At 46.4% G+C, this 27,084-nt stretch overlaps 2 protein-coding genes across 4 annotated transcripts in view; both read right to left on the reverse strand.

Moving 5' to 3' along the window:
* On the reverse strand, positions 1–26,822 carry LOC149348900 (uncharacterized). 3 transcript variants are annotated; one of them, XM_089541022.1, is made up of 8 exons: positions 26,692–26,822; positions 23,090–23,243; positions 20,102–20,217; positions 18,629–18,767; positions 16,349–16,528; positions 13,139–13,276; positions 12,130–12,358; positions 1–128 (listed from the first exon to the last, which is right to left on the reverse strand). In XM_089541022.1, exons 2-7 carry the CDS (start codon positions 23,228–23,230, stop codon positions 12,152–12,154), a joined length of 921 nt encoding a protein of 306 aa, XP_089397148.1. In that variant the 5' UTR covers positions 23,231–23,243; positions 26,692–26,822; the 3' UTR covers positions 1–128; positions 12,130–12,151. The 3 variants fall into 3 exon arrangements, with proteins under 3 accessions (XP_089397148.1, XP_089397147.1, XP_089397149.1); XM_089541021.1 differs by lacking the exon at positions 1–128 and adding an exon at positions 7,227–8,290; XM_089541023.1 differs by lacking the exon at positions 1–128 and adding an exon at positions 7,227–8,290 and having other exon boundaries at positions 23,090–23,197; positions 26,692–26,813.
* The window catches only part of LOC149348901 (uncharacterized), a 9,915-nt gene continuing 9,518 nt past the window's right edge, over positions 26,688–27,084 (reverse strand). The window contains exon 4 of the mRNA XM_089541863.1: positions 26,688–26,920. Within this exon, the coding sequence (XP_089397989.1) occupies positions 26,688–26,920 (233 nt within the window). The remainder of the gene's footprint in view (positions 26,921–27,084) is intronic.

The raw sequence follows: 27,084 nt of genomic DNA on the forward strand, positions 1-27,084 counted from the left end.
CCTCGAAGGCCTTTAATCCATCTTTAACTGCGGCCCCTGCTTCGTCCTCGCAGATGGCCTCCACTTGGGCGAATTCCGACAGGAGTGCACGATGACGGGAGAGCCGTTCAAGAGCTCCTGCGATCATCCTGTGGATAAAGTGCATCGTTACATCATGTCACGGATTAACGGCATCCTGGTCGAAATCAAGCTCATGCGAAAGAATGACAATCCCCCTTGTAAGCTTGGTCAACACGGGCTATAACGAAGCTACGGCTATAACGAAGTGATCGCCGGGCCCCTACGAATTCGTTATAACGAGGTTCAACCAGTACAAAACTGCCTGCTCGCGTACGGCCACCTTTCGGCCACTCTGGCCTTATCTCGGAGGCGAGATAACCGCCGGTCGTTAAGGGTAACGGAGTGGATTACAAGAGAAGGCAAGCGTAACAGGGGGGGGGGGGGGGGGGGCAGAAAGTTAGGTTGGCGGATGAGATTAAGTTTGCGGGGATAGGGTGGCCGCAGCTGGCAAAGGATAGGGTTAATTGGAGATACATCGGAGAGGCCTTTGCCCTGCAATAGGTGTAGTCAGGCTGGTGATGATGATTGTCAACAAGGGTACACTGCTAGGCAGATGCCTCTATAAAGCCAGCGATCTTTGGCTAACGCTCTTCCCTGCAAACCGCAGCCACTATACTGAGCAAATTTTCTGATCAGATGGCCCCAACCGATTCTGCCGCCCCGGACCTTATACATCTTTGTTGCGAAAGCAACACTCCGACAGCCAAAGCGAACCTCACGTGGCCGCCGTAGCTACGCTGACCTTGTTTTAATTGGTCGAAATGGTCGTGACGTCACAGTCCGCGAATTTCAAACGGAGCCAATTGTACTTTGGCTAGTAACCATGCAACCAATTAAAGGGATCGTACAGTGATGCTCCAGGTAAGTGGGACTGAGTTTATTTTTTCTAATTGTCAAGGCATCCGCTGGATTACCCCAACAGGTCAACGGTTATCACTGCTGCTCAAGGTATGCAAATGTTATCGTTTGGGGGCACCCATCCCCTTACGCTCATCCTTCAATGGTCTTGTACCCCTGACCCCGCCGTGCGGAGCGAGAGCACCACTACGCCATGTTTCGTCAAGGTCAACGGGTGTTGCAGTTTGACCTTCAGCAGGAGATGTGGCTGTGACGTCATGCTACGTGACTCGTCGGGCCGCTGCTCCGGCCGCCGCCTGTACCGCCGCCGCGCTACTGCTCCAACCGCGCGCGCGCTCATTGCACAGCTACTGTGTGACGTCACAGTTGCTATGCACAGCTGCGCCCACCCCCCCCCCCCCCCCCCCACCGGCGCGCTGGTTACTAAGGAGGGGAGGAGGTTGCGCCGCTGCGCGGAGGAGAGGCCGCAGTTGTCACGATTACAGCGAACGGACCGACACCGCGAGTATGAGCCATAAAAGGCTTTCGCCTTAAAAGTTAACTGAAGTCGACTTCTGTCGCATTCATGTAACCGAGGCTTACGGCAGAGGCGCCTACAGTTCCGCCCTGTAACGTCGTTTACATGAATCCGACAGGAGTCGACTCGAGTCCACTCTTTGAGGGAAAGTGTAAAAACATCGAGGGAAAGAGTAGAGGATGAGTCGCGCCTTTTCTTCTCAAAACAGGCTATCTTGAAAAGTCTACTCAAGACGCTGTCGCGTTCATGTAAACGAGGCTTGTGAGAGGAAGTGTGAGGTCAGAGTGGCGGCAAATGAAAAACATTGAAATCACTGCGGCGACCCGCAATGAAGCAATGCGAAAGCAAAACGTCTACGTCCGCGGCTGTTCTGACGTCCGTGTGCTATATCGACGTTCAGGGCTAATGATGTCTAAGCGTATTTTTCGCGTTTTTTGCGTTCAATTAATTTGCTAATAACACCTCATCAACCAAACAAAGTTTTCCCACAGCAACATTTTATCAGACACCATCTGTAAATTGGTTTTTGAGGAAAGGAAATGGCGCAGTATCTGTCTCAAATATCTTGGTGGACACCCGAACCGCGCCACAAGGGAGGACAGGAAGGTGGGAGTGAAAGAAAGAGGTGCCGTAGTGGAGGTCTCCGGAATGATTTAGACCACTTAGAGATCTTTAATGTGCACTGACTTCGCACAGCACACGGGCGTCTTTTGCGTTCCGCCTCCATCGAAACGTGGCCACCGCGGTCGGGTTCGAACCCGAGTACCCAAGATCGGTAGACGAGCGCCTTATTTACTGAGCCACCGCGGTGTCACAGTCACGCTTTCACACATCTATCTTCAGAGAACGACGTATTCGTGCCGAAAAAATTTGCGGACATCATTTACTGACGCGACAGAGCCACATAATGCTTTCGAATTAAAAAAAGTTGGCATTGGCTTAGCTCTGCTATGCCAGGATATACGTAGCGTGAGCAGTGACGTCACGTGGCTCTGCGCCGGCGGCAGCAGCGGCAGCGGCGAGCGCGCGCGGCGAGGCGCGCCAGCGGTGCGCAGTGACGTCACTCGCTCCTCGCGCATGCGCAGTATGGTCGACGGAGGGAGCACGCGAAACGGCGAGACTGTGGCCAATGTAGCTCACGCTAAAAGCACTATCACGGTAAAGAAATCTGCTGTGCCACGTACCTGTTCACTTCAGCTCCACGCAGAAACTGAGAAGCTCGAGCGACGAAGCTTGCGTTCCGCCGAGCCGTGTCCCAAATGGGAAAGAACTCTGCGTCCGCAAACTCCGGAAACTTGACACTGACCAGGCTGTAGTTGGAAGCAATGCTTGCGGCCAGGCGCTTCACGAAGATACTGAACCGCCACGTTCCGCATTTCCAAGCAATGAGTCTCCTAATGTTCTTGTTGTCATTGATGGTATCAGCCAGCAGTTCTATCTCTTCTGGCTCCATACAGTTGGGCTGCACGAGCAGTTCTGTTATGCTCTGGTTCCTCCCCAGCGATTCGATGATGGGCGTCCAGGATTTGGTCGTGTTCTTTCTATATACGGCGAAAGACCCAGTATCCACATGAAGGGTCTTCAACGTGATGGTGGTTTCGATGTAGTGGACCAAAGCCCGAGACAGGTTCTCGTCGAGAGCGCCAGGGTTAATGTGCAGGGTCAACGATGTCACGTGACTGACAGAGCATAGCTGTCTCACAAAAATCCAAAGCGGAGTACCCCTGTCGTCATCTGAAGACAAGAATACGTGCCTAAATGCCGCGCACTTAAGAAGCCCACTGTTTTCCCTGTAGCCACGGGATACGGCCCCTTGGCCAAAGGTAACCCTATCTTCAACTCCATTGTCCCGCATTGCCAGGCAGACTTGTTCGAAATCGAGGTCGTCCGGAATGGTTCCGACAATGGTCATGCTATTGGGGCTGCGCTTTCCAGACAGAAGGCGGAAGAACGCCGACCAGTGTTGTGGTCCCATGATGTATAATGGAAGCGTCAGTTTTTCGAGGGTCTCATTCGCCACCAAGGCTTGGAACCACAAGTCCTGATACACTAGGCGTAAGTACCAGCATTGGCAGGGTGGAAAGATGTGGAGACGGCGAATTGTGGTATTATTTTGAACAATGCAGCCTATGTGGGCGATGAACTCCTCATCGATGGATACGGAGCGGAACTGCAATTTCAGGATTGTGTCATTTAAGGAAAGCGCTCCAAGGACCATTTTCATGGCGACTCCAGTGCACAAGGCGGCTCCACTTATCGTCAGCGTGAGCAAGCAAGACTCCTTCTTGAGGTACTCTGCGAAGTCAGTCGCGCATTCGATCGGAGCCAGTTGTATGATTGCAGAGTTGAGTGAAAGGTCTAGCAAAAAGCACTTGTTTTCTGTTATTGCCGTCAGAAGCATCCTGGCGTCCTCGGGCTTCTTGCATGTTAGGTACGGAATGCGCAGTGACTTCAAAGACCAGGACTTCCGCAGAACGGTAGACAGCATGTACAGAAATGAGCCTCCGCAGTCGTCATCGGTATTGCACTCGAGGTGTTCGAGGTTCAACAAGGACAGGACTGTCAGGTAGAAGGTATTTTCAGGACCAAGGTAATCGATAACCGAGCTGTGTAGTTTGATTTTCTTGATCCATTTGTTACCTCGGAGTGCATCACGAAAGAGCCTGTAGTACAAACTAGGCCTGCCGGCACTGATGTCAAGCTCTGTCAGGCAATGGTGGGTACTGAGTAGGAGAGAGAGAAACTCGACGATATCAGGAATGTCTTCTGCAACCGCAGGCGAGGGACCCTTGCAGTCATTGCAAGCAATTACGAGTTCTGTGCGTGTTCGGCGCAGTTCGTGGATTTCCAGCTTGACCTTCGAGAGGTAAAGGTTCAGCACAGGCAGGTGCTGGGCGATCTGGCATGGCTTGGTCTCAGTTGCCGTGCAAGGCAACAGAAAGTGCGCTGTGTCTCCGCTGATGAGAACCGCGGAACCCCCAAGGCTTCCTAAGCGAACGCTGCTGGTTTTACTCGAGTCTCCCGATCCAGTCGGCGGTCCGTGCGCTTGAAATCCTCCACTGCACTCCATTTCACCTGCGACAGCGAAAACTGGGTGGTACTGTTTGCGGGAAGAAGGTAGGCTAGCGTAATTTTCAGCCCTGTCGAGTTCCTCAAAATAATCCCGAATCTGCGCGCTCAGTTGAGTTAACTCTGAGGGGCAAGCTCAAATATTCCCACATTTGTTGCGCACCGCTGGTCCTACTCACCGGTAAGTACGAGGTGTCAGACGCTGGGCCTTGCAGACGTGGACGTCTCGGAACTCGCGAAGGAATGATGATGATGATGTGCTCAGGTTTCCTTTTGTACTCAGTCGACCTCCTTTTCTTTTCTTCCACTGTTGCACGCGACCGCAAAAACTGTGATGACTCGAGAAAATAAGTGTTTTTATTTTTGAAAAATACTGTCTGCTCAATTTTTTTTTCAGTGCCGCGCCTTGAGAATTGAAAAATTGGTCTTTATAAAGAGCACGCTTGGAATCTTTCTGGGGGCGCCAGCTCCTTTCGGTAGAATACATTTTAGAGTAGGGCTCGGAAGAAGAAAACTTCGCTAGGACATACAGAACTACGTCTGTAGGTCGTGTTCGAATATATATAAAACGTGGTGTCCTCTGGTTCATCTTTCGTTCATCATACTCGATCATGGATCGAGACTATCCTTACTACAAAACCGAAGTCAGAAATGTAACTTGAAATCGCGATAGGATATTAGTATCTGTTTATGGGTACAGCGTGCTATCTAAAATTAACCGAGCGTGTACAAAACCAGCGGACTGTGCTACGATGTGAACCAAACTAAGTGCTGTTGGGTGTCGCTTGGCTTAATTTTAAATACATTTTTTTAAAAATTGGAGGAAACACTTAAGCTCTGTCTTTAAGGGTTTAAGAAGCCACCGTTGGGACTTCTGGGACCAAGATTGCTCTTCCCGAGTATACTCTCGTCATCAGTCATTGAACTGCCCCGGGGGGCAGATTGTGATGACGTCACTAGGTCACGTCTTATTTGCTTCATGCAAGCCGGTCCAGGGCCCATTTGAACATAGCAAATAAGGCAGTCTAGTTCCCAGCCTAATCTTTTTCGAGGTCTATCCTCTCTTGGTTTTGAGAAACGGAAAAGCGCATAACTGGTTCTCCTTGTATCTGGACGCCCTCAAGCGCGCCACGAGTTCCGACTAAAAAGCTTGAGTCGCCAAGCTTTCAACCCACCGCGGTGGCTGAGTGGTTAAGGCGCTCGTCTACCGAGCCGGAGTACTCGGGTTCAAACCCGACTGCTATGGCCGCGTTTCGATGGAGGCGAAACGCAAGAGGTGCCCGTGTACTGTGCGATGTCAGTGCACGTTACAGATCCCCAGGTGGTCGAAATTAATCTGGACACCTCCACTACGGTTGTTGTTGTTGACTGAGAGAAGGATGAAAAGGAAATTGCACGGGCCTGCTACTGGCTCGAGCCAAGCCACCACCGCTGCCACGTGCAGATAGAGGAGAGTTAAAAGAGCAGAGGAAAGAGAAAAAGGAAAGGAAAGACGCGCGTCGCAGCAACAACTGCGTCTGCCGGAGCGGACGCTGCTCAAAAAACAAACGGCCGAAGCCGCGCTCGCCGAAGCGAGGACAGATACTCTCGGCATCTCTTCCTCTACACTCCTACTTTGTTCCCTTACCTTATGGCGCGGGCGAGGTTCAGGTGTCCACCGAGATATGCGAGACAAATAACTGTGCCATTTCCTTTCTTCAAAAACCAATTTACCAATATACCAAAGTTATAGTCGACGTTCGTCGCGCTTCTGGCATTCGTGTCCTTCCACTACGGCGTCTCTCAAATCCCGAATCGCTTTGGGACGTTAATCCCCGTAAACCAATTAAAACAACCAACTTCTTGCACGCGCTGGTTACGCGATACTGCTGACAAACTTCCACTTTAAATTCCAAACGTTATTTATACTAGGGAGGCCCGGTACTAATTTAAAATATGAGGTTTTTGAGATAAGAAACTTTTCGCAGCACAGTAATAGCAGCGCTAGTGGACGTCAGAAAACAGGTAAATCATATTAACTAGTAAAGTGGTTAACCAAAATCTGTTAACTTTTTTAACTATTACCGATGGACGACCGATTGCAATTAGGTTTATACTCGGCCACTAGTATTAGCCGTCAGTTTTTTAAATTTCTAGAGATTACCCGGCCGGGGTTCGAACCAGACCGCGACGGCCGCGTTTCGATGGAGGCGAAACGCAAAAGGCGCCCGTGTGCTGTGCGATGTCAGAGCACGTTATTGTTGTGACTGAGAGAAGGATGAAAAGGAAATTGCACGGGCCTGCCTACTGGCTCGAGCCAAGCCACCACCGCTGCCACGTGCAGATAGAGGAGAGTTAAGAGATCAGAGGAAAGAGGAAAAAAGAAAGAAAAGACGCGCGTCGCAGCAACAACTGCGTCCGCCGTAGCGGATCCACTGCTGAAAAAAGATAAGCGGCCGAAGCCGCGCTCGCCGAAGCGAGGACAGATACGCTAAAGATCCCCAGGTGGTGTAAAATAATTCCGGAGCCCTCCACTGCGGCGCCTCTTTCTTCCTTTCTTCTTTCACTCCCTCTTTTATCCCTTCGCTTACGGAATGATTTGGGTGTCCACCGAAATATGAGACACTGGGTCATTTTCTTTCCTCAAAACCAAGCGTTTTGGTGACTACGTTACCAACACTTCCACCTCGCCTGATCATCGCTTCATTCAGTACTGTATCGTGCTACGTATACCCACCAACCTCTATCTGAAATTAATAGAGACGTCAAGCTGGCAGCGTTGAACGAGTGGAAGCACTAAGTGTGAGTCATTTGATGGTGGCGTTAACGGTTAATGCGCGAAAATGGCAAGAAAAGCAATGTATAAAAACGGAAGTAATCAGCACCGAAAAACGACATGTCGATGAGAAATCAGTGGTAAGGTAAGACGTGTACTTAGGGCAGGTAGTGACCGCAGATCCGGATCATGGCAGGGAAATAACTAGAAGAATAAGAATGGGTTGGAGCGTATTTGGCAGGTTCTCTCAGATCATTAATGGCAGTTTACCAATACCCTCAAGAGAAAAGTACACAACAGCTGTATCTTACCGGTACTCACCTATGGGGCAGAAATCTTTGTGATAAAGTGTAACAGCGCAGTAACATCCGCTTTATTGAAGACGCTTCAATGCATTCTCGTAAAAAAAAGAAAATATATTTTTGCATCACCCCAACAAGAAACAATAATGAAGCGAAGATGAGTTTTGCTGCAGAAAATTAAATAAAATACAAATGAATGTTTTAAAGCCAGAGAGCGGTAATTCCTGAAGCGATGCTTCACCGTGCAGAGTTCCACTACCGTTGCTCACACAACAGGATTATATCGCCGGCATGAAAATGATAATTGCTAAAAACAAAACTCATCAACATGATATATGTTTACACTTGCTTGAGCTTCTATATTGTGAAAGCCCGCCTTATAGCCTGGTTGTAAACTAACTTGTTCTTTTCCCTATTGCAACGCCTTTAAAAAACGCCCTCAAAACCGCGTAAGATAAATAAATGAACAAATGCTTGACAATAGCTGTACAGTCTCTGCGAACAAAAGTCTTTTTGTGGCTGTCTAAGCCAGCAAAAACAAAGCATAAAAATAATTGACGTGTAATGCGAGTCAAATTTCTCGCTTAAGTTCACAAACGAGTCCACCAATGGCGGAACACGTGGAGTGAGTTAAGAAACTAAATAGCGACGAAATCTATGTCGCTCTTGCTCCGTTGCATTCCGTCCCTGAGTTGGTGCGGCAATGGTCACAAACTTGCGTTCGAAGACCTGCAATGTAAAAGGTTTTTGGGTCAAAGCTTTTTCATCGCCGACAGTGAGTGTAGAATATTTGCCATTTTATGCGAAGCATACTACTTCAGCTACCACTTCAGCCCTTCACCGTGGTTGTGCGCCTCCAAATCACGTGATACATGACGTCACACCACGTGACACGATGACGTCACAACAGTGGAGAAACGGGGGCCCACCTCGCGCCGTCGCTGTGGTTGTGCGCCTCCAAATCACGTGATACATGACGTCACACCACGTGACTTGATGACGTCACGACAGTGGAGAAACGGGGGCCCACCTCGCGCCATCGCTGTGGTTGTGCGCCTCCAAATTACGCGACACGATGATGCTTCGCATTCTCCAGGCTTAACCAAGTTAAGCCTCAGCCATTTTTTTTAAATGAAAGTACTTTTTAAAGGCATTCAAAGTACAGTCGGCAACAAAAGTTTACGGGACACATGAGCTGGGGAGAATTTAACCACTTATACTACTGGTATTTACAGAAGTGGAGTATGCATGCGTGTTCATTCATCATGACAACCATCAAGATCATCAGCCTAACTAGGCCAGCCTCAGACGCCCTTATAAAAATGGTCTATGGACAGTCTGTAGACATCTTGTAGCCTTATTACCTTCCAATAGATATTTCCTTCTTGTTTATTTATAATCTATAGAATGTAAAAGTCTACTGAAAGTGTATGGCCATAAATCTATAGATTGTCTACAGACTGTCTATAGCATTTGCATTGCCTTCAGACTGTTCTCTATAGTCAATAGACTCTGAAAGTCAGCTAAAAGTGTATGGCCACAAAACTGTAGATTGTCTATACACTGTCTATAGCACTTGTATTGCCTTCAGGCTGTTCTCTATAGTATATAGAATAAAAGTCTACTAAAACTGTATGGCCATAAATCTATAGATTGCGTGTAGACTGTCATAGCATTTGTATTGCCTTCAGACTGTTCTCTAGGATTTCTCTATAGAGGGTCTATAGACTTTACAGACAGAGACAGATGTTTATGGACAGTCTATAGACTGTCTAAAAATTTTTGAAAGAAAAATGCCTCTCCCGTAGACATTCCATTAACCTACTCTTGCGCCAGCAGCAGTCACCTTACCCCCACAAATTTCCTAGCCTCGTCTGCCAACAGTGATGCCAACTCAGGTCAACGTTTTCTCCCTAGATTGAACCTCCAAAAATCCCTAGATTGAAGAAAAATCCCTAGCCTATAATTGTTTAATTGTTAATGCGACCATTTCAGCTTTAACAATGTCTCAGCGCAGTTCACTGTTTCGTCCACTGGTTATACATTTTGTCAGACATAAATAAAAGCGTGTTAGCCACAATTGCACCATTTTTTGTCGATTTACCTTACATAGAGGGCCCACAAATGGCGCCAGCTTTTACAGAGACGTGTGATCACTGGAGAGAAAGATAGGGAGCAACGACGCTCACGAGCAGACGACTCCCGTTTCAGCGCACCGGCTTTTGAGCTGCTCCTTCAGCCGGCTTATCTTTACGCGCAAAGAACCTATGCAGCCCTTTGAAAAATAAATGCAGTTGATACCAAGTTGAAAGAGCTGGCATTTTCTGCTAAGCCCCATCAACACATGAAAGTATTTTACTCAGACACCATTAAGGGTTGTTTTAAGGATTGACGAAAATGTTTGAATTAATGAAAGACCCCTTCTCGCCTCATAGAGAACATTCAGAAGCGGTGAAATGGCGTATCTCACCGCACAGTTATTTATTGATCATAGTCGCAATCAAAGACGATCAAATAGTTTTGGAGCTACTAAGGATTGACGTCCCAAGAAACTGACATAACCAAAAATGTAATCTTGTTATAGTTACAGAGCAATTATACAGACGTAAGATTGGTAATTACAAAATCGGAAAGTGATTCCTTACAACTTTGAATGTGTTTTTTGGTGGAACAGCACGTTTAATTCAAGTGGTCTAGCATACGTGGAGAATGCGAACAATTGTGGCACTTTTTGGTATAAAGGTTAGCGGTGAGCGTAAACGTAGCGCGTTGATCCAGGCACTAAAGTCAAAATTCAACTTCGTCTTTCGTAGAGGAGCAGTCACTCGAAGCTCCAGAGATGGCACGTACGTTAAACAGTTTGAAATTCACATGGTTTCGTTTTTCCTCCCTGTGCAGCAGTCGATAATTTCGCGTTGCAGAACTGCTTTCGCCCTCTCTCGGCTCGGCAGAATAGTAAAAATAAAGGAGTAGTAATTAGCATTTTTCATAGTTTTTTCTGTTCCAAGCGCAAAATAATCAGATACACCTGCCATTAAGCCGCTTAGAGTAGCAATTCTACGGCCTCTCAAAATCCCTAGATTTCGCAAAAAAGACGCTAGATCCCTGAAGCAAAGAAAAAACCCCTAGATCTAGGGATAAATCCCTAGGGTTGGCATCACTGTCTGCCAACTCAACTTCTCCCTTTTAAGTTTGCTTTCTCTCAATACAATCCGCCTTTCTCGCGACATGTGGCGCCCCCTGAGAATCGGCTGAGAACAAACACACGAGGGCGACGGAAGCGTGTTCAGATGTGTGCTTGACAGGTACCGCCATCTGTCGCTTTCTCCTATCACTAATAGGAATGGCGCGTGCGCAGTTGAAGATGATTTGTTTTGAATCAGTGGAGCTCGTAGAGACGATGTGCGCATAGAGTTGCTAAATATTATCAAGAGGGAAAGGTGGCGCCACCGTCAATGCGAGTTTTTCAGAGAGTCATCGTCGCCTGCGAGAAAGCCGGGAAGATGATTTTGAGTGTTTTACTTAACTAGTGTTGAGCCTAAAACAAGAACTGCATCTAGAAATTGGTAGTTGCACCGCGATGCTCCACTCTGTGTGTAGATTAAATTATTTCAATACAGCGTTCTTCCCATCTTCATTAGATTTAACAAAAATAAAAGTTTGGTGTTAGACTGAAATGCGAAATCTGAGAGCACTTCTTAGAGCTTTGCCTCGAGGAGAGTCATTATTTTACGGCTAAATCTGCGTTGTATGGCCAACAATAGCCAAGCCAAGTAAGAAACCTAGTCTTCCCGGCATTCCTGCGCATTTCCATGGCGGATGAAGTGTAGCACGTCTAGCTTTCCTTCTAGTTGTATTATGAAACTTTATATGGAGGTTGCAAGCGCAGATTAGGCGTGTAAAAAAAATTTAGAGGACACTTAAACTACGCCTTAAACTTATGACGCGATAGCGTTGAGTTAATGCCCGTATATGCGAAATTGGTCATCCCCAACTTTACATTCATATGTCAGGTGTTGCCACATTGTGGGTCTTGTGCGACGCAAGTTGCTCTTCGCGAGCAACCTCCTGCGAGCAACAAATAATTTAACTTCCACCTGCCAGTGTGCATGTTTAGTTTTCTCACAACCTTGTGGGTAGGTTGTGATGACCCCACAAGGTCACGTGACCTAGGTTGCCCGCCTAGGTTGCTTCTCCGGGGGTGGCTGCCTGGGCAAACCTATTTATCGCTCACAACTCCGACAACGGCTACGTCGGAATTTTCTGCATAACGGGGTCTCTTACGCTATCGCGTCATTAGACACCTTTAGCATACCGTGTACCGTGTTGCCGGTACCGGAGTACCGGGAGCCCGCATGCAGCCAATGCGCATGCGCTGATCGCCTTGACGGCGCCAGATGGCGCCAGGTACCCGGCAGCCGCGTGCGCGCCTGCCGCATCGGGACCAATCAGAGCGTGTTCACTAGCGGTAGGCGCGCTCCCGGTACTTCGGTAACGATAACGGCAACACGGTACACGGCATGCTAAAAGTGTATATTGTCAGCGCTCATAATGGCACAAACACGTACAGAGTTCGAGACGCAGCGCAGCTCAGGCGAGCCTGTCGCAGTCCGCCTTCTTCGAAACGGTGGTGTAGTTGTACCCGAGAAAGTCTCGCAGGTTGGTGAGCGTGTTGACGCGGCTGTAAGGTCCGTAGATGCTGAGGAGGGGGCACGCGTCGGGGGAGACGTCGTACTCGATGTCGTAGGCGGCGACGCCGTAGGTCAGAACCACGTAGTACTGCTTGCCATCGCAGAACTGAAAACGGGGAACAGGGAACACTGAAAACTATTGCTTATTTAGATGTCGTAGGGGAATACCACGTGGTGATCCATGAATACTAGTTAAGGAATATGCAAGTAAAATTGGGTGTTTATACTCATTGCACAGATACAAAAGGTTCAAAGGCGTGATGTATGCTCCGTATAAAACAATTTCTATCTCCGCTTGTGAAAAAAAAAAAAGACTTCTCTGTACCCAAACAAAGAGAGCAAGGGTAGAATTTTTGCACTTCTTCATTCAGGGAAAGTCTGGCATCGCGGCAACACCTTGTGTTACACCATCGTTAACTCGCAAAACGCGACACACACGCACGCACGCACAGGCACACACAGTTTCGGCCACCTGGGGTTGTTCGATGTGCACCGATTACATCGCAATTTGCTTCATGCCTGACTTGACCTAAACTGACTATTTGACGTTTATTGGACACTTTTCTCGTTTCCGTTACTACTTTCATTCGTTGTTATTTTTATTTACCAGCTGAGATTGGTATTTCATTCTCGTGTGCTTGTAGAGTTAGTCTCGTGTGTTTAAAATTATACTACCTTGTTTTAACTAGCGTCTTGATTGTACCTTCTTTCTATTTCTTGAAGTTCCTCATATTGCAGCAAACACTGCCCCCTCCCCCATTTCTCCCTTATTTTTTAATACCCTCAGAGAGGCCCGTTAGAGGTATCCCGAATAAATAAATAAAGTGTTCAAGTACACCGGGGAACTTCAGATACTTCAAAGTAATGCATTTGAGGTACAGTATACCTTGAGCGCAACTGCTCGTTTGCTGTCGAAGACGAGGACACGCTGGGCGTTCATGTCGAATGTGAATCCGCCCAGGAGTGTTTGGTCGAAATGATAGTTGCGTGCCATTACGCTGTACTGATTTCCACCAGCACACACCTGCGAGATAATGAAACCGAGAAAGGAATGTACTACAAAAGACTCTGAATATTTCACCTTGGCGATACGTTGCCGGCAGACGGGTGCCAAAGGTGACGCGAAAGAAAAGGAGATTTGCGCGTCAGGACAAAAATGGCAGACGCTTTAGATGCCTTTTACGGCGATTGCTGCATGTTCTCAAATTAAAGGCCGCGTAGCTATGTATGGAGTCGAAAATGGTAAAGGTAACGTTAAAAGAAATTGGAGCGGACCCTTCAGCTCCGTCTTAAAGGTATGACATGAACGTTAACGGGTTTATGCCCGTATATTAGGAGTTGGCCATTCTCGACTTCACATTCATACATCCCTAACGGAGAGGATTCCAAGATAAGGCAAGCGTAGCAGGGGGCGGCAGAAAGTTAGTTGGGCGGATGAGATTAAGAAGTTTGCGGGCATACGGTGGCGGCAACTGACAAAGGACAGGGTTAACTGGAGAGACATGGGAGGAGCCTTTGCCCTGCAGTGGGCGTAGTCAGGCTGATGATGATGATGGGAGGTGCTGCCACCGGGTGAGGCTTGTGTGACCTACATTGCTCTTCCCGAGCAACCAACCTCTCGCGACCAATTGAACAGCCACCTGCCACGGTGGTCACTCGGTTCACAATGCGGTGGGCAAGTTGTGATGACGTCATAAGGTCACGTGACCTAGGTGGGTCATCTAGGTTGCTTCTGCGGGGAATTTTCGCTCAGAACGCCGACCACGACGCCGGATTTTCTGCCGAACCGGGGCCTCAACGGTACCGCGTTGAAATGCTTTACGTTTATTTTACGACGTTTGGTGCATGTTGATGGGAAACTAAAGACTGAGTAGCTAGGTATAAAGGAAACTGGTAGAGTTAAAGCTAGAAGAAAGGGAAAACAACGCGGTTTAACAAACAAGGGCGGGTTCATGGTACTTTACCTGAAATCTCAGTGTAAGCAATCTCATTAATAAGGGAGTAATTACTCATTTGCATCCACCCGAGCGCAGCCATACGGCTACAAAGGAAAGCTATACAGCTTTCTCAGAAACTTCGTAGTTAAAGAAAAATTCGTCCTGGTCCGGGGTTCGAACCCAGGACCACCGCTACACCGGAGCAGTCGCTCTACCAATTGAGCTAACCAGGACGGCAAGCTTATGGTAGGAATGAGTAATTACTCCCTAATTACAAATCTACTCCACCTTGGGGGATTCCCCTAATCATTTGACCAGCAATCTCATTGGTTGTGATAATTTTCAATAACGTTTGTCGCGGTTTCAAAGATTGGGTTAAAGGTCAGAGGCGAATGGCTTTCTTCTCGATTCATCACTCGGGTTCGCTTCTACAGCGCTGATAGCGAAGCAAAGAATCATGCATTGTTGGAACATTTTCGCCGCGGTGGAAATTCTCAGCCAGCACAATATCACCGCTGTACAAAAAAGAGCGCTTGAGCTGTTAGTTCCTCCTTATCTGGTATAATTGAATAATGGAATTGAGTGGGCGAGTTGGTTTTCCATCTTGACAGTGAAAGCGCTCAAAAGGACAAGGGCGACAGAAAAGGAAAGAGATACAAAGCGCTTTGTATGTCTTTGCTTTTCTGTCGCCCTCGTCCTTTTGAGCGCTTTCACTGTCAAGGTGAAAAAATCTGGTACCCTTCCGTGCCATTTTTTTTAACGATAGTCTTCCAGCCTTGTCTTTGTTCTGTCTTCCAAGTGTCGACCAAGCGATATTTCAGCAGCCCAGAGGTCAATGCGACCGTTATTCTATTCACGGTGACTTATGCTTTTTCCTATGCTTTTTTTTCCCTTATGCTTTTACCTTCTACGGCGAAACATCATACACATGCCGAAAACAAGAACAAATTATGGAATGCAGACATTCTTATACAAGTCAAGTGAAACATTAAACAAAGTTGACGAACTGTTAGATTTTAGTGCTTCATTGGGTACTTTCAAAAAAGAGCTTACCGCATTGCTACTAGCCCATGTTATTCCCTTTTCTTGATCACGGTCATTCAGTTCCTTTTCTGTTTGTTTCTATGCACGTATATCCATTCACAGAATGGATATGTAGCGGGCAGTTGTGCTATGTGAGCACTGTGGCTGTGTAATGTGTATTATATACAAGTATCAGATGTGTGTACTTATGAAAATTCTGTACTTTTGCCATTTATATGTATTTCCTTCGGATATCACTGCTGCCGAAACTGTTTACTGCAGGGCGCTGGGACCTTTCGTCAGGTACTTGGTACCTTTAGTCCTAGTCTCCACTCGCGATGAGGAGAAATAAAGTTCAAGTTCAAGTTCAAACATTCGAGTGTCGATAACCTGAACTCAATGGAGACTTAAAATTTGTCCGAGTGACAACAAATTCGAATTAAGGGAAGCCTTTTTGATTAGCTTCGATTTGGCATAATTTCGAGCAAACCTGAAGTTAGAATTAAAAGGTAACTGCCGCACTTTTTTGAGAATTTCGCGATATTCAAGGATTAAAATCTATATAGGCTGTAGGTAAAGCATGCCTAGCGTTTTTGCACTAGCATTTAAAATAGCGACGTAATCAACGATTCAATTTTGCACTTCTCCTCAATGCACCGGAGGAGTGCAGGGAAATTCAGCGTGACGTCACGAAGGTATGATTGCAAATTGCCGCTGTCGTCAGCCACACCCTACCCTGACACGTTAGACGCTGCCAAACAACTCTCGGCAGAGCTTTCCTTCGGTGGCGTTGGTTGTTTTCTTCAAAGCAGGCGTTTGTGCGTTGGAAATGTACCGATACCTTCGATAACGTCATCGTGCGCACCCCACTGGGCGTTGTGCGCTGCAGAAAAACTTGAAGGTGGTCCGGATTTTAATCGGCGATTACTATTTCAAGTGATATCCACAAAAGACTTCGCATGCTTTACCTGCAAGTTTCCCACATTCGACCATCTTAAGCTGGTTGATTTCTAAAACCTATGCAGTTTCCATTTAAGCAAACTTAAATTTATATTCAAGGGCAGCTCATCAAACGACCACTTCAACAGCTACTCCTTGGCGTGGAGAAGCCTATAGCCATCTGAGACGCCACGTACAGATGCCGGGACGACATCCTGCGATGCGCCGAAGTCGGTGCAGCCCTGGAAAAGGTTGTAGCTGGATGGCGATGAAGGGTTCGCGGGCTTGTACCAGCGTCCCTTCATGGTGACCCCCACGGCCATGGAGACGTGCACTCGTTCATCTTCCAAGTGTTGCAAGAGCGCCAGAGATTCGTTCTGAAGGAAGAAAAAAATTAAAGAGTAAAACGCTGAGGCAGCGTATGAGTATCGAGCGTTAGCAATATCGAACGAATACTGCGTCATTAGCCATCTTCGCTGTATCCGGTACGAATTTTCTCAGCAGTGTTTCCACGCCGTGACCATCCTTCCAAGATCAAACGCATCACATGGCACACTTCAAGTTTTGCCAAATCATTGATACCCAAAACCATTATTGATTGGAACCGGCTGCCTTCCACAATCGCAACTGAAACGAATGAGACTTCATTTCATGAACTTTTAAAAATCAAAGCGATGTGTAGTCTTCTTCTAGTTCCGTTCTGCTCACGGTAATGTGTTTGAGTTGTGTTTTTTGCGTTCTGTTCATTACGTTGTTTTTATCTTTGTTTTTCTTTGTTTTTGTTCATTTTGCATTTTGTTGTTCCGCCAAATTTTGATACCTGCTGACTACCAGTTATTGCTGTTTTCTTGTTTTTTTTTGCGCTGTTACTCATGTTAGATGTTCCTTCTTGTATATTCATGTTCGAATTTTTACCGCCCCCTATGTAATACCCTCGTGAAGAGGGCCTTTAGGGGTATCTTGAAATAAATAAATAAATAAATATCCGGTTATCTACTTTTTTAATACCAATGTATACAGCGCAAAAAGACAAATCGTATGGCACCACCTCGAATGTGCTACGTCAATTAGTTTGGCCGTAATGGACGTTTGAGGTTTCAAGAAATCGCGGTTTGGAGAACCAAAGGTCGTCGTTGCGAATCCATATGATAAGCTACGCTTTGATTTGACTAGTAATCTTATCCTGCTATAACGCGCTGAATCGTTTGATACCACTTCGAACATTCTACGGCAATTAAGTGGTTCAAAATCCGTGTACCAATGGTACCACCCACTGGTCCCAGTTGAATTGGTCCCACAGGATCGTTACCGCTGCGTTACAGGATTGAATTGAATTGATTTATTTTCGTTTAATACACGTACATAAGGAGATGGGAGAAAAAGCCGCTATAATAAATGGTCGACGAAAGCTGACAACGACAGCTGACAAGGTATTTATATTTCACGATATATTGAGGTTATTAGTATTAGAGCAATTCCATATCAATGTAGTTTCATTTGTAGATCGTTCTGTTTAGTTTTGTTTCTCAGCTAGTTCTCCAATCCGCCGCTCTAGGCGCGCGGCGCCACCGATGACCGTCTCCTCGAGCAGCGCGTTTCGCAACAGCTGCCGTAGTTGACCGTGCTACATTCATTCCTCCGCTGTGGCATACTCTCTCTGCTCCTTCTATGGTAACCACACTCCAAATGGTTCCTGTGGTAACCACCTCCCGGTTACGTAACCCAGTGCTCTCACCATATCATCCTTCCTCCACGGTAACCCTCTACTTCCGAGGTAACTGCACTCCGGTTGGTTACCATGGCAACCACCCATCGGTTGCAACTTTGCGCACTTTCGCCGTACCCTCCACCTTCCACATTAACCACCCTCTGGTCGGGGCTTTCCTCTGCTCTCCCGGTACCCTCCTCTTTGTACGGTAACCACCCTTCGAATGGTTCCCACGACGACGCGCCCGCTGGTTACGCCGACTACCACTTGGGGTGTCAACCCCAGGTGGTCGAAATTTCCGGAGCCCTTCACTACGGCGTCCCTCATAGCCTGAGTCACTTTGGGACGTTAAACCCCAAATAACCAAATAAATCAATCAATCAATCAATCAATCAATCAATCAATCAATCAATCAATCAGTCAGTCATTCAACCAATAGGTCGTCATTCAGTCCATCGAAGGCGAAATTCTAGAGGGCCGTGTACTGTGCGATGTCAGTGCGCGTTAAAGAACTCCAGGTGGTCGAAATTTCCGGAGCCCTTCACTACGGCGTCCCTCGCCTGAGTTGCTTCGGGACGTTAAACCCCAATAAACCAAACCATCAATCAAACGTTCTATGAGCGCACCAAACTTGACCTTGGGGGTTGTAGTGCGAATAGTAGAGGTTTCGCTGTAAAACTTCATATTAGTCTTTTAGCACTTCAAGCAGCTTCAGCGTAAGGTTTCTGCCTTTTTTGTCTGGGTACATCTGCACGTGCCGCCCTCTCACCATGGTGTGTCCGTATCCAGGCGTCAGGCCTGCCGGGAAGTGGTGCACAGACGAGGGCAGGATGAGGCAGTCGGGCCTCCCGGAGTCCGCGTAGGCAACGTGCGCTATCGATATGAACAGGGTCGGCATGAACGCTGTCCTGCAGAGAGGCGGCGCATATCGTGAAGCTGGCTGCTCTTTTACACAGCGTAAGCTGTCACAGCGAGACCCCGCTCAGACTGCGTGGTCCTCGTCGGCATAAAATGATGGTTTGGTTTACTGGGGTTTAACATTCCATAGCGACTCAGGCTATGGGGACGCCGTAGTGGAGGGCTCCGGAATAATTCCGACCACCTGGGGTTCTTTAAAGTGCAGTGAAGAACCCCAGGTGGTCGGAATTTCCGGAGCCCTTCACTACGGCGTCCCTAATATAGCCTGAGTTTCTTTGTGACGTTACACCCCAAAAAACCAAACCAAACCATCATTTTATGCCGACGATGTCGGTCACATATCAGTGTTACATGGCCGATTGTCGTCGGTCTTATGAGGCTGTGACCGATGTGTCGCAGTAGTTATTTAAATTTGACACATCAAGACGCGTTAACCGTTAATTAACGACATGACATATGAAAGGACCAATGGTTCGAAGATAATTCCGAGAAAACTTTTGTTCGATGGGATAGCAAGCCTGATCAGTAAAAAAATGTGTTCCCGGTCCTAAAATTCGCTCTTTGTTTGGAGGGAAGTGATGAGACCAGGCCGGATAATTCCCATTGGCTGGAGAGAAGCGACGTCACTGAACCGCAGGTGACGTAACTTCCGGTAAAGAATAAGTAGCTTCTAATGCTGCCGCACTGCCAATACATAATGTCATTAGGAATTCCTGCTAATTTCTTACGCTTTTTTAAAGTACACTATCTCGAGTAAATGTGTGGATGAATGAGTTTCCGGCAGGGAGAATGAATTTTTGTACTTAAAGAAATTCTCGTGTCAGTATCCCTCAAGAGAAAAGTATGCAACAGCCGCATCTTACGGGTACTAGCCTATGGGGCAGAAGAATGAAGGCTAACGTAAAGGGTTCAGCTTAAGGACAACGCACCGATCTATGAAAATAAAAATGGTAGGTGTAACGTCAAGAGATCGGAAGCGGGCGGTGTGGGTGAGGGAACAAACGCGGGTTAATGATATCCTAGTCGAAATCAAGAGGAATAAATGGGCTTGGGCAGGGCATGTAATGCGAAGGCAAAATAACCGCTGGTCTTTAAGGGTAACGGAGTGGATTCCGAGAGAAGGCAAGCGTATAGCAGGGGCGGCAGAAAGTTAGGTGGACGGATGAGATTAAGAAGTTTGCGGGGATTCGGTGGCGGCAACTGGCAAAGGACAGGGTTAACTGGTGAGACATGGGAGAGGCCTTTGCCATGAAGTGTGCGTAGTCAGGCTGATGATGATGGTGATAACACTGGGACCAGCCACAGATTGATCCTGGGTACTCACCTCAGCAGGTCCACGATGTGCGCGAAGTTTGCAACGCCGTCTACTGACATGCCAATGGCCGTGATGGACAACTGCGATCCGGGTAGCCCTGAATTCGCAACATGCTCGCTGATTCGCTGCGATAGAAAAGGAATGGCGGACAACTTAGGCCAAATGCGAGCTAGGTGAGCTACCGTTTTGGTTTTCACATCGGTTTCGGTTCCGGTTCGAGGCTCGCCTTTCAATGTCAAGCAGGACTCAGCCCAAGATAGGCGAAGTCAGTATGTGGGGGCCATAGTGTGAGCACGCTAAAACTGTAAGGGACGCTAGAGCTACGCCTTGAGGGTATGACGAGACAGTGTTTATTTATTGTTATAATGTTTTATTGCCCATATATGCGGGACTTATCGCCCTCTACTTAACAATCATAGTTCGTTGGGAGTTCTCCTGGCGCAGTGATGCAGTGGTTAAGCGATGCGCCACTGCCCCGCGAAGTCAACCTGATCATTTGATGGCCGTATCTCGAACTTCTAAACGGTTCCTTCCAGCACGTCAACATTCTTGGACGAAAATTTCGAGTATCTGAAAATTTTTAAGTACTCTTAAGGAAATATTGAAGGTAATGGTCCATTCTTCCCATGTGTAGGGAAATCTTTTAGTTTTTCTGTCGCTCGCATCGAACAGTTAAGACTGCAATAGAAAATAAATGGGCGAATGCTCTTATCGACAGAAAAAACGCTAATAGCAAAATAATACAAGCCGGCCGACGGTATATTTGCGGATATATTAATTGTTACATTGAAGTCTTCCAATATGTGAAAAAACTTCGTTCATAAACTTTTTCCCGTTCAAAAGTGCTTGTGTCCAGAATTGTGGGGTTAAGGGGCACAGACCCCGTCAAGCTGTTTTCTTCAGTTTTTTGTCTGTGCTCCAGACCTCTGTAAAGATGTCGAATAAAGATGAATGAATGAATGAATGAATGAATGAATGAATGAATGAATGAATGAATGAATGAATGAATGAATGAATGAATGAATGAATGAGAGTGTGTCAGTTGTATAGTAAATGGGTTAGTGTGCGGTGTCGTACCTGTGAGGTCACTCGCTAACCTAACCTAACCTAGACAAGTTTCTAGAGCGTGAGCTCTACTCCTTGGGGTACAACTTTGGATTCCGATGTGGATGAGACAATGACCTTCACTGTCTCACAAGGTTAAACCGAACTTCAACTGCGTGGTGGTATGGCCCAAGCTATGGCAGTACGACCACGTGATCATATGAATATGATCATTGGGTACCTGACCTTGACCTTTGACCTTGACTCATGAGCTTTACCTTTACCTTGACACCTGATTTCAGACAGTAGGCACCACATCGATAATGACCTTTAATGCCTCACAAGGTCAAACCGAACTTAACTGCGTGGTGGTACGGCCCATGCATAGCAGTATGACCACGTGATCATATGACTGTGACCATCTTTGACCTTGACCTGTGACCTTGACATTTGATTTAAGACAGTGGAGACCGTGCTTAACAAAGCTTTAGCTTGTATAACTAGGTTCAAGCCACGTTGAACCTCAGCAATTTCTTGGAACCGAGAGAGCATGGCATATGCAAAAGCGCTTAACCTCCTCTCCCCTCCTTTATTAACCGTACCTTACGTTTTCTCGAGGTTGCAGAGGAAGTCAGACGTCCATTAGCAAAGCGCTCTTATCGTGACGGCATATTTTTCGCAGGACAGCTGTGTGGACGTTAGGCTAGCAAGCAGCAAGGGGAGTACCATCACTCAGCTGTTCGAAGCGCATGCTCAAATTCCTCCTCGTAAATAACGCAAAATTTTTGGTTAAAAAAACCTCGAAAGAGACGACGGACAGGTAAATACTTCAGACACAGCGTTGAACCCGGAACTAAAGATTATTGCAATGTTTGAATAGGTTTTAGGCGCAGAAAACAGACACATAGGTAGGTAACAGGACGAAGCGCCAACACATGATACAATCAATGAAACGTGGAGATGACACACAAAAGGAAGGGCCCACTGTACTAGAAACATAGTCTAAGAGCACTTGCTGCTGGGCTAGTTGGTTTTCGTTCATATTTGAATAGGTTTTAGGCGCAAAAAACAGACAGACACATAGGTAGGTAAAAGGACGAAGCGCCAACACATGTGATACAATCAATGAAACGTGGAGATGACACACAAAATGAAGGGCCCACTGTACTAGAAACATAGTCTAAGAGCACTTGCTGCTGGGCTAGTTGGTTTTGGTTCATATTTGAATAGGTTTTAGGCGCAAAAAACAGACAGACACATAGGTAGGTAAAAGGACGAAGCGCCAACACATGTGATACAATCAATGAAACGTGGAGATGACACACAAAATGAAGGGCCCACTGTACTAGAAACATAGTCTAAGAGCACTTGCTGCTGGGCTAGTTGGTTTTCGTTCATATTTGAATAGGTTTTAGGCGCAAAAAAAAGAATGACACATAGGTAGGTAACAGGACGAAGCGCCACGAAGCGTGTTTTTTGCGCCTAAAACCTATTCAAATATGAACCAAAACCAACTAGCCCAGCAGCAAGTGCTCTTAGATTATTGCAATGAACGAGTAATATGCTGATTTTTTTAAAACTGTACAGTCAGGGACAAAAGTCTCCGGACCACGTGTTCCTCAAACGAAGCTTATAGTTCTACTATCAGACAACGCCTGGCGACCGCACTTGTGGAGATGAAAGAACAAAAATTTAACTTTTACCTCCACAAGTGTGGTCACCAGCCGCCGACTAACAGCAGAGCTATCGGCTTCGTTAGAGGAACACGTGGTCCGGAGACTTTTGTCCCCGACTGTACATGCCCGACTGGAGCAGCAAGTGTATGTCGACAGTAAGCACTTGATATGCACTGGTTGCTTCAGTCAACATACGTATATAACATCCGATAAGCTTGCTAGGTTTATAGCGTACTAATATAGATGCAATTAGTGGCCGTGAGAGGGCACCACAGACCTTGAGTACCATCAGCGCGTTCATCAACATCGGGCTCGACGTCATGTGCAGGTGCATGTCCAGCACACCGAAGTGAAGGACCTTGGTGTTCACCATCCGGTCGATGGCCTGATCGAAAGGTGGGGTGGTGTATTCGGTCATCAGGTCGGCGTTGCTGAGGTAGAGATGTTAGTGAAGCAGAATATATAGCAACATCAGCGTTATTATTATCATTTATCATGTATTCAGAGGTGCACAATCCATCATATAACAGGGATATAAAACAAAGCAAACAGTCATAAAACATCGCACAAAGGAGTTTTAGCACAGAAAAATAAGCTAAAAAAACGATAAATAGCAACGCGTAGAAAATGGTGACCCAGGACCATATAATGTTGGCAGTTGAACGAATAAGTTAGGAAAAGAAAAAACAACTTATTAAAGCCAGTAATCGAAAGCATAACCTCTTTTATATATTTATTTATTTATTTATTTATTTATTTATTTATTTATTTATTTATTTATTTGTGATACCCTCAGGGTACCGAGTACATTTCAGAGGGGAAGGGCAGTTGATAACAAGAAAAATAAACAAAGCACAATTCATACAAAACTATAGAACAACTGAGGCAGGATAAAAAGTAGTGAGCAAAATTAACACGGAACAGATTAATAAAATAGTTTAAGAACAATACTAGTACGTGGAGAAAACAACACTACAATAAAATACAAAAGCGATCATTATGTAATCAGAGTGGTAAGTATTCTTCTAAAGGATTAATTTTCAACAATTGAGTTAGGGAAAATTAGTTTCGGGAATATGGAACACTATGTGCAGAGATTTTCACCGGTGACCATCAATCACCAGTCCAAATATAACCCTGCAACCTCCGTCCATTAATACCTCTGCCAATGCCACTCTCACAATCTCCAATAGTGCTGGCATAAAGAACACCTTTATGCCAGCACTAACTACGAAGTTTCTGAGAAAGCTGTATAGCTTTTCTTTGTAGCCGTATGGCTGCGCTCGGGTGGATGCCAATGAGTAATTACTCCCTTATTACAAATCTACTCCACCTTGGGGGATTCCCCTAAACATTTGACCAACACAGTTCCCACTTCGAGTTATTGATCAATTCGCTCTCGTCCTACCATAAGCTTGCCGTCCTGGTTAGCTCAATTGGTAGAGCGACTGCTCCGGTGTAGCGGTGGTCCTGGGTTCGAACCCCGGACCAGGACGAATTTTTCTTTAACTACGAAGTTTCTGAGAAAGCTGTATAGCTTTTCTTTGTAGCCGTATGGCTGCGCTCGGGTGGATGCCAATGAGTAATTACTCCCTTATTATAAAGAACACCTTCGTGTAAATTATGAGACTCAAACACGAGCTCATAAAATGTCAGATTTCCTGAACAAGCATATCCTCATGTCAGTACATTCCAACCAAGTAAACCCACTCCGGTTCTTCAAAAAATTTACTAGCACGCACTGACAATTCACACCTAAGAATTACATGTCGCCACAACAAAGAGTTTCTATTGTTCGGCGCTTTCAGTTTTGTTTTATTAGAAGTGCAGGTACTTATTGCGTTCATTTTGTCTACCTATGCTCTAACGGAGCGGATTCTATGCTGAGCCCTCAAAGTAAGGAGTTTTTTTTTTCATTCATTCATTCATTCATTCATTCATTCATTCATTCATTCATTCATTCATTCGTTCATTCATTCATTCATTCATTCATTCATTCATTCATTCATTAATACTGTCAGCTTTTCTCAGGCTATTACAGGAGTGGAAAACTTAATAAATTCACATTCAAAACGAGGTACATTTCACAACTGCGATATCGACACAAAAAAACAAAGGAAAAATCAAACAGTAGCTAAGAATAACGCATGCAAGTGCTGAGGCAAAACTATTACATTGATGTACTACGGTCCAGGTAAGATTTTAGGCATTCTAGAAAGGCGTCGAGGGGGTTAATATTTACAATGGACTCTGGCAGCATGTTCCATTCTTTAATAACACGAGGAAAAAAACTGTACTTAAAACAATCGTTATAAGAACGCGGCACAGGAATATACATGGAATGGCGATGTCTTGATGTTTCATTAGGGTGTATTGTAAAATATGGTGATGTGTGGATATTCAAGTGGCCATGGATTAAAAGGTAAAGAAAGTTCAGCGTATCTACCTTAGTGCGGTATTCTAAACTTTTAAGGTTTGCTAATTTACATAATTCGGTCGGTGAATCAGTTCGGCGATATTTATTGAAAATAAAACGGGAAGCAAGTTTCTGAACTTTCTCAATTTTTAATTTGTTAGACGCTACCACTGAGGATGTGCCAGTTAATGGAATGCAAAGAGGGCTAGAGCTGTTCTAAGCACTTCTGTACCTATTAGCAAGTCTCCCAGGAACTTTAAATTCCAGTTGCTCGACTAAATTGTAAGTTCAGAACTCGAAACAGAGAGTTTGTTGCAGATGGCTCACGGCAGACTGCGGAGAACAATTCAGCGTTCGCCTCGGCCGCCCTGGCAATGGTGTGTGTGGTCACACTCCCGCCATGATTTGCATCGGCCGAGGGGCACAGAAATGGCATTTAATAAAGAACGTAAAAACAAACGGGAATGCAATCGATACTGACTACGGGAGGACAGGTGCTGTGAATGTAAAGATTTTTTTATTGATTCCTTTGTTCCTCTGCCAGAGAACTTTTCGCTGTTTCCTACTTGACTCAGGACACTAAGAGTTTCTTCAACCTGCCGCGCATGCGCAGTAACCTGCCTCGGTGAAATTCACCAATTGGGACCCTGCTGCTCCAACCCCAATGGCAAGATGGATGCCGAAGAATGGTTTAGAAATATGGTTGCCTGCGGCGTCGGGGGTATAGGGTCATGGGGCTATGACGCCTCTGACTATAACAGGTGATAGGATCATGGGCCTATGACGTATTCGACTATTGCAGGTGCTAGGGTCTTGGGCCTATGATGTCTTTGACTACAGCAGCTGGTAGGGTTATGGGCCTATTACGTCGCTGACCAGAGCAGGTGATAGGGTCATGGGGCTATGACGTCTTTGACTATACCAGCTGATAGGATGACGTCTTTGACTATAGCAGCTGATGGGGTAATGGGTATATGATATCACTGACTATAACAGCTGACAGGGCCATGGGATTATGGCGTATATGATTATTGCAGGTGATAGGGTCATGGGCCTATGACGTCTTTGACTATATCATCTTTAGGGCCATGGGCCTATGACGTTTTCGACTATAGTAGCTAATAGGGTCACGGGGCTATGACGTCTTTGACTATAGCAGCCAATAGGGTGATGGGTCTATGACGTCTTTGACTATAGCAGCTGATAGGGTGATGGGGCTATGACGTCTTTGACTATAGCAGCCGATAGGGTGATGGGTCTATGACGTCTGCTACTATAGCAGCTGATAGGGTGATGGAGCTATGACGTCTTTGACTATAGCAGCTGATAGGGTTATAGGCCTATGACGCCATTGACCATAACAGCTGATAGGGTCATGGGTCTATGACGTCACTGACTATAACAGCCGACTGTACAGCTGTACGGCCGACGCTGCAACGAAGGCGCCATGCACGCGCACTCACTCGATGGCGAAGGACACGCCGAACTCTGTCTGGGTGTTCGACCTCGCCCGGTCGGTGAAGTAGAGCAGGTCCCGAGACGGCGCCCTCGTCAGGAAGTTGAGGCCGCCCTTGTAGAGCGACTCGTAGAAGATGTACCCGCAGAGCCCGTCTCTGGGCAGGTTGGTGTTCTCCCTGTACGACGCCGAGCTCACCGTGCACACCAGGGGGTACACCAGCTTGGCCGGCCTGACTGGTCCACACGCGCCAGCCAGTGCCGTGACGTCAGCAAGGGAACTAAATGCTAGGAAGGCTTCACAGCAACGTTTATCACCTTCAGTGACATCACGACCTCGTCGTACACCCATGAATGCTGAGACCATGAGGTCTGGGACAGTGATCAACTTGGCTTATAGT

Source organism: Amblyomma mixtum, chromosome 4 (assembly GCF_055824585.1).
Source record: "Amblyomma mixtum isolate Tamu chromosome 4, ASM5582458v1, whole genome shotgun sequence".
NCBI classification, from domain to species: Eukaryota; Metazoa; Arthropoda; class Arachnida; order Ixodida; family Ixodidae; genus Amblyomma; species Amblyomma mixtum.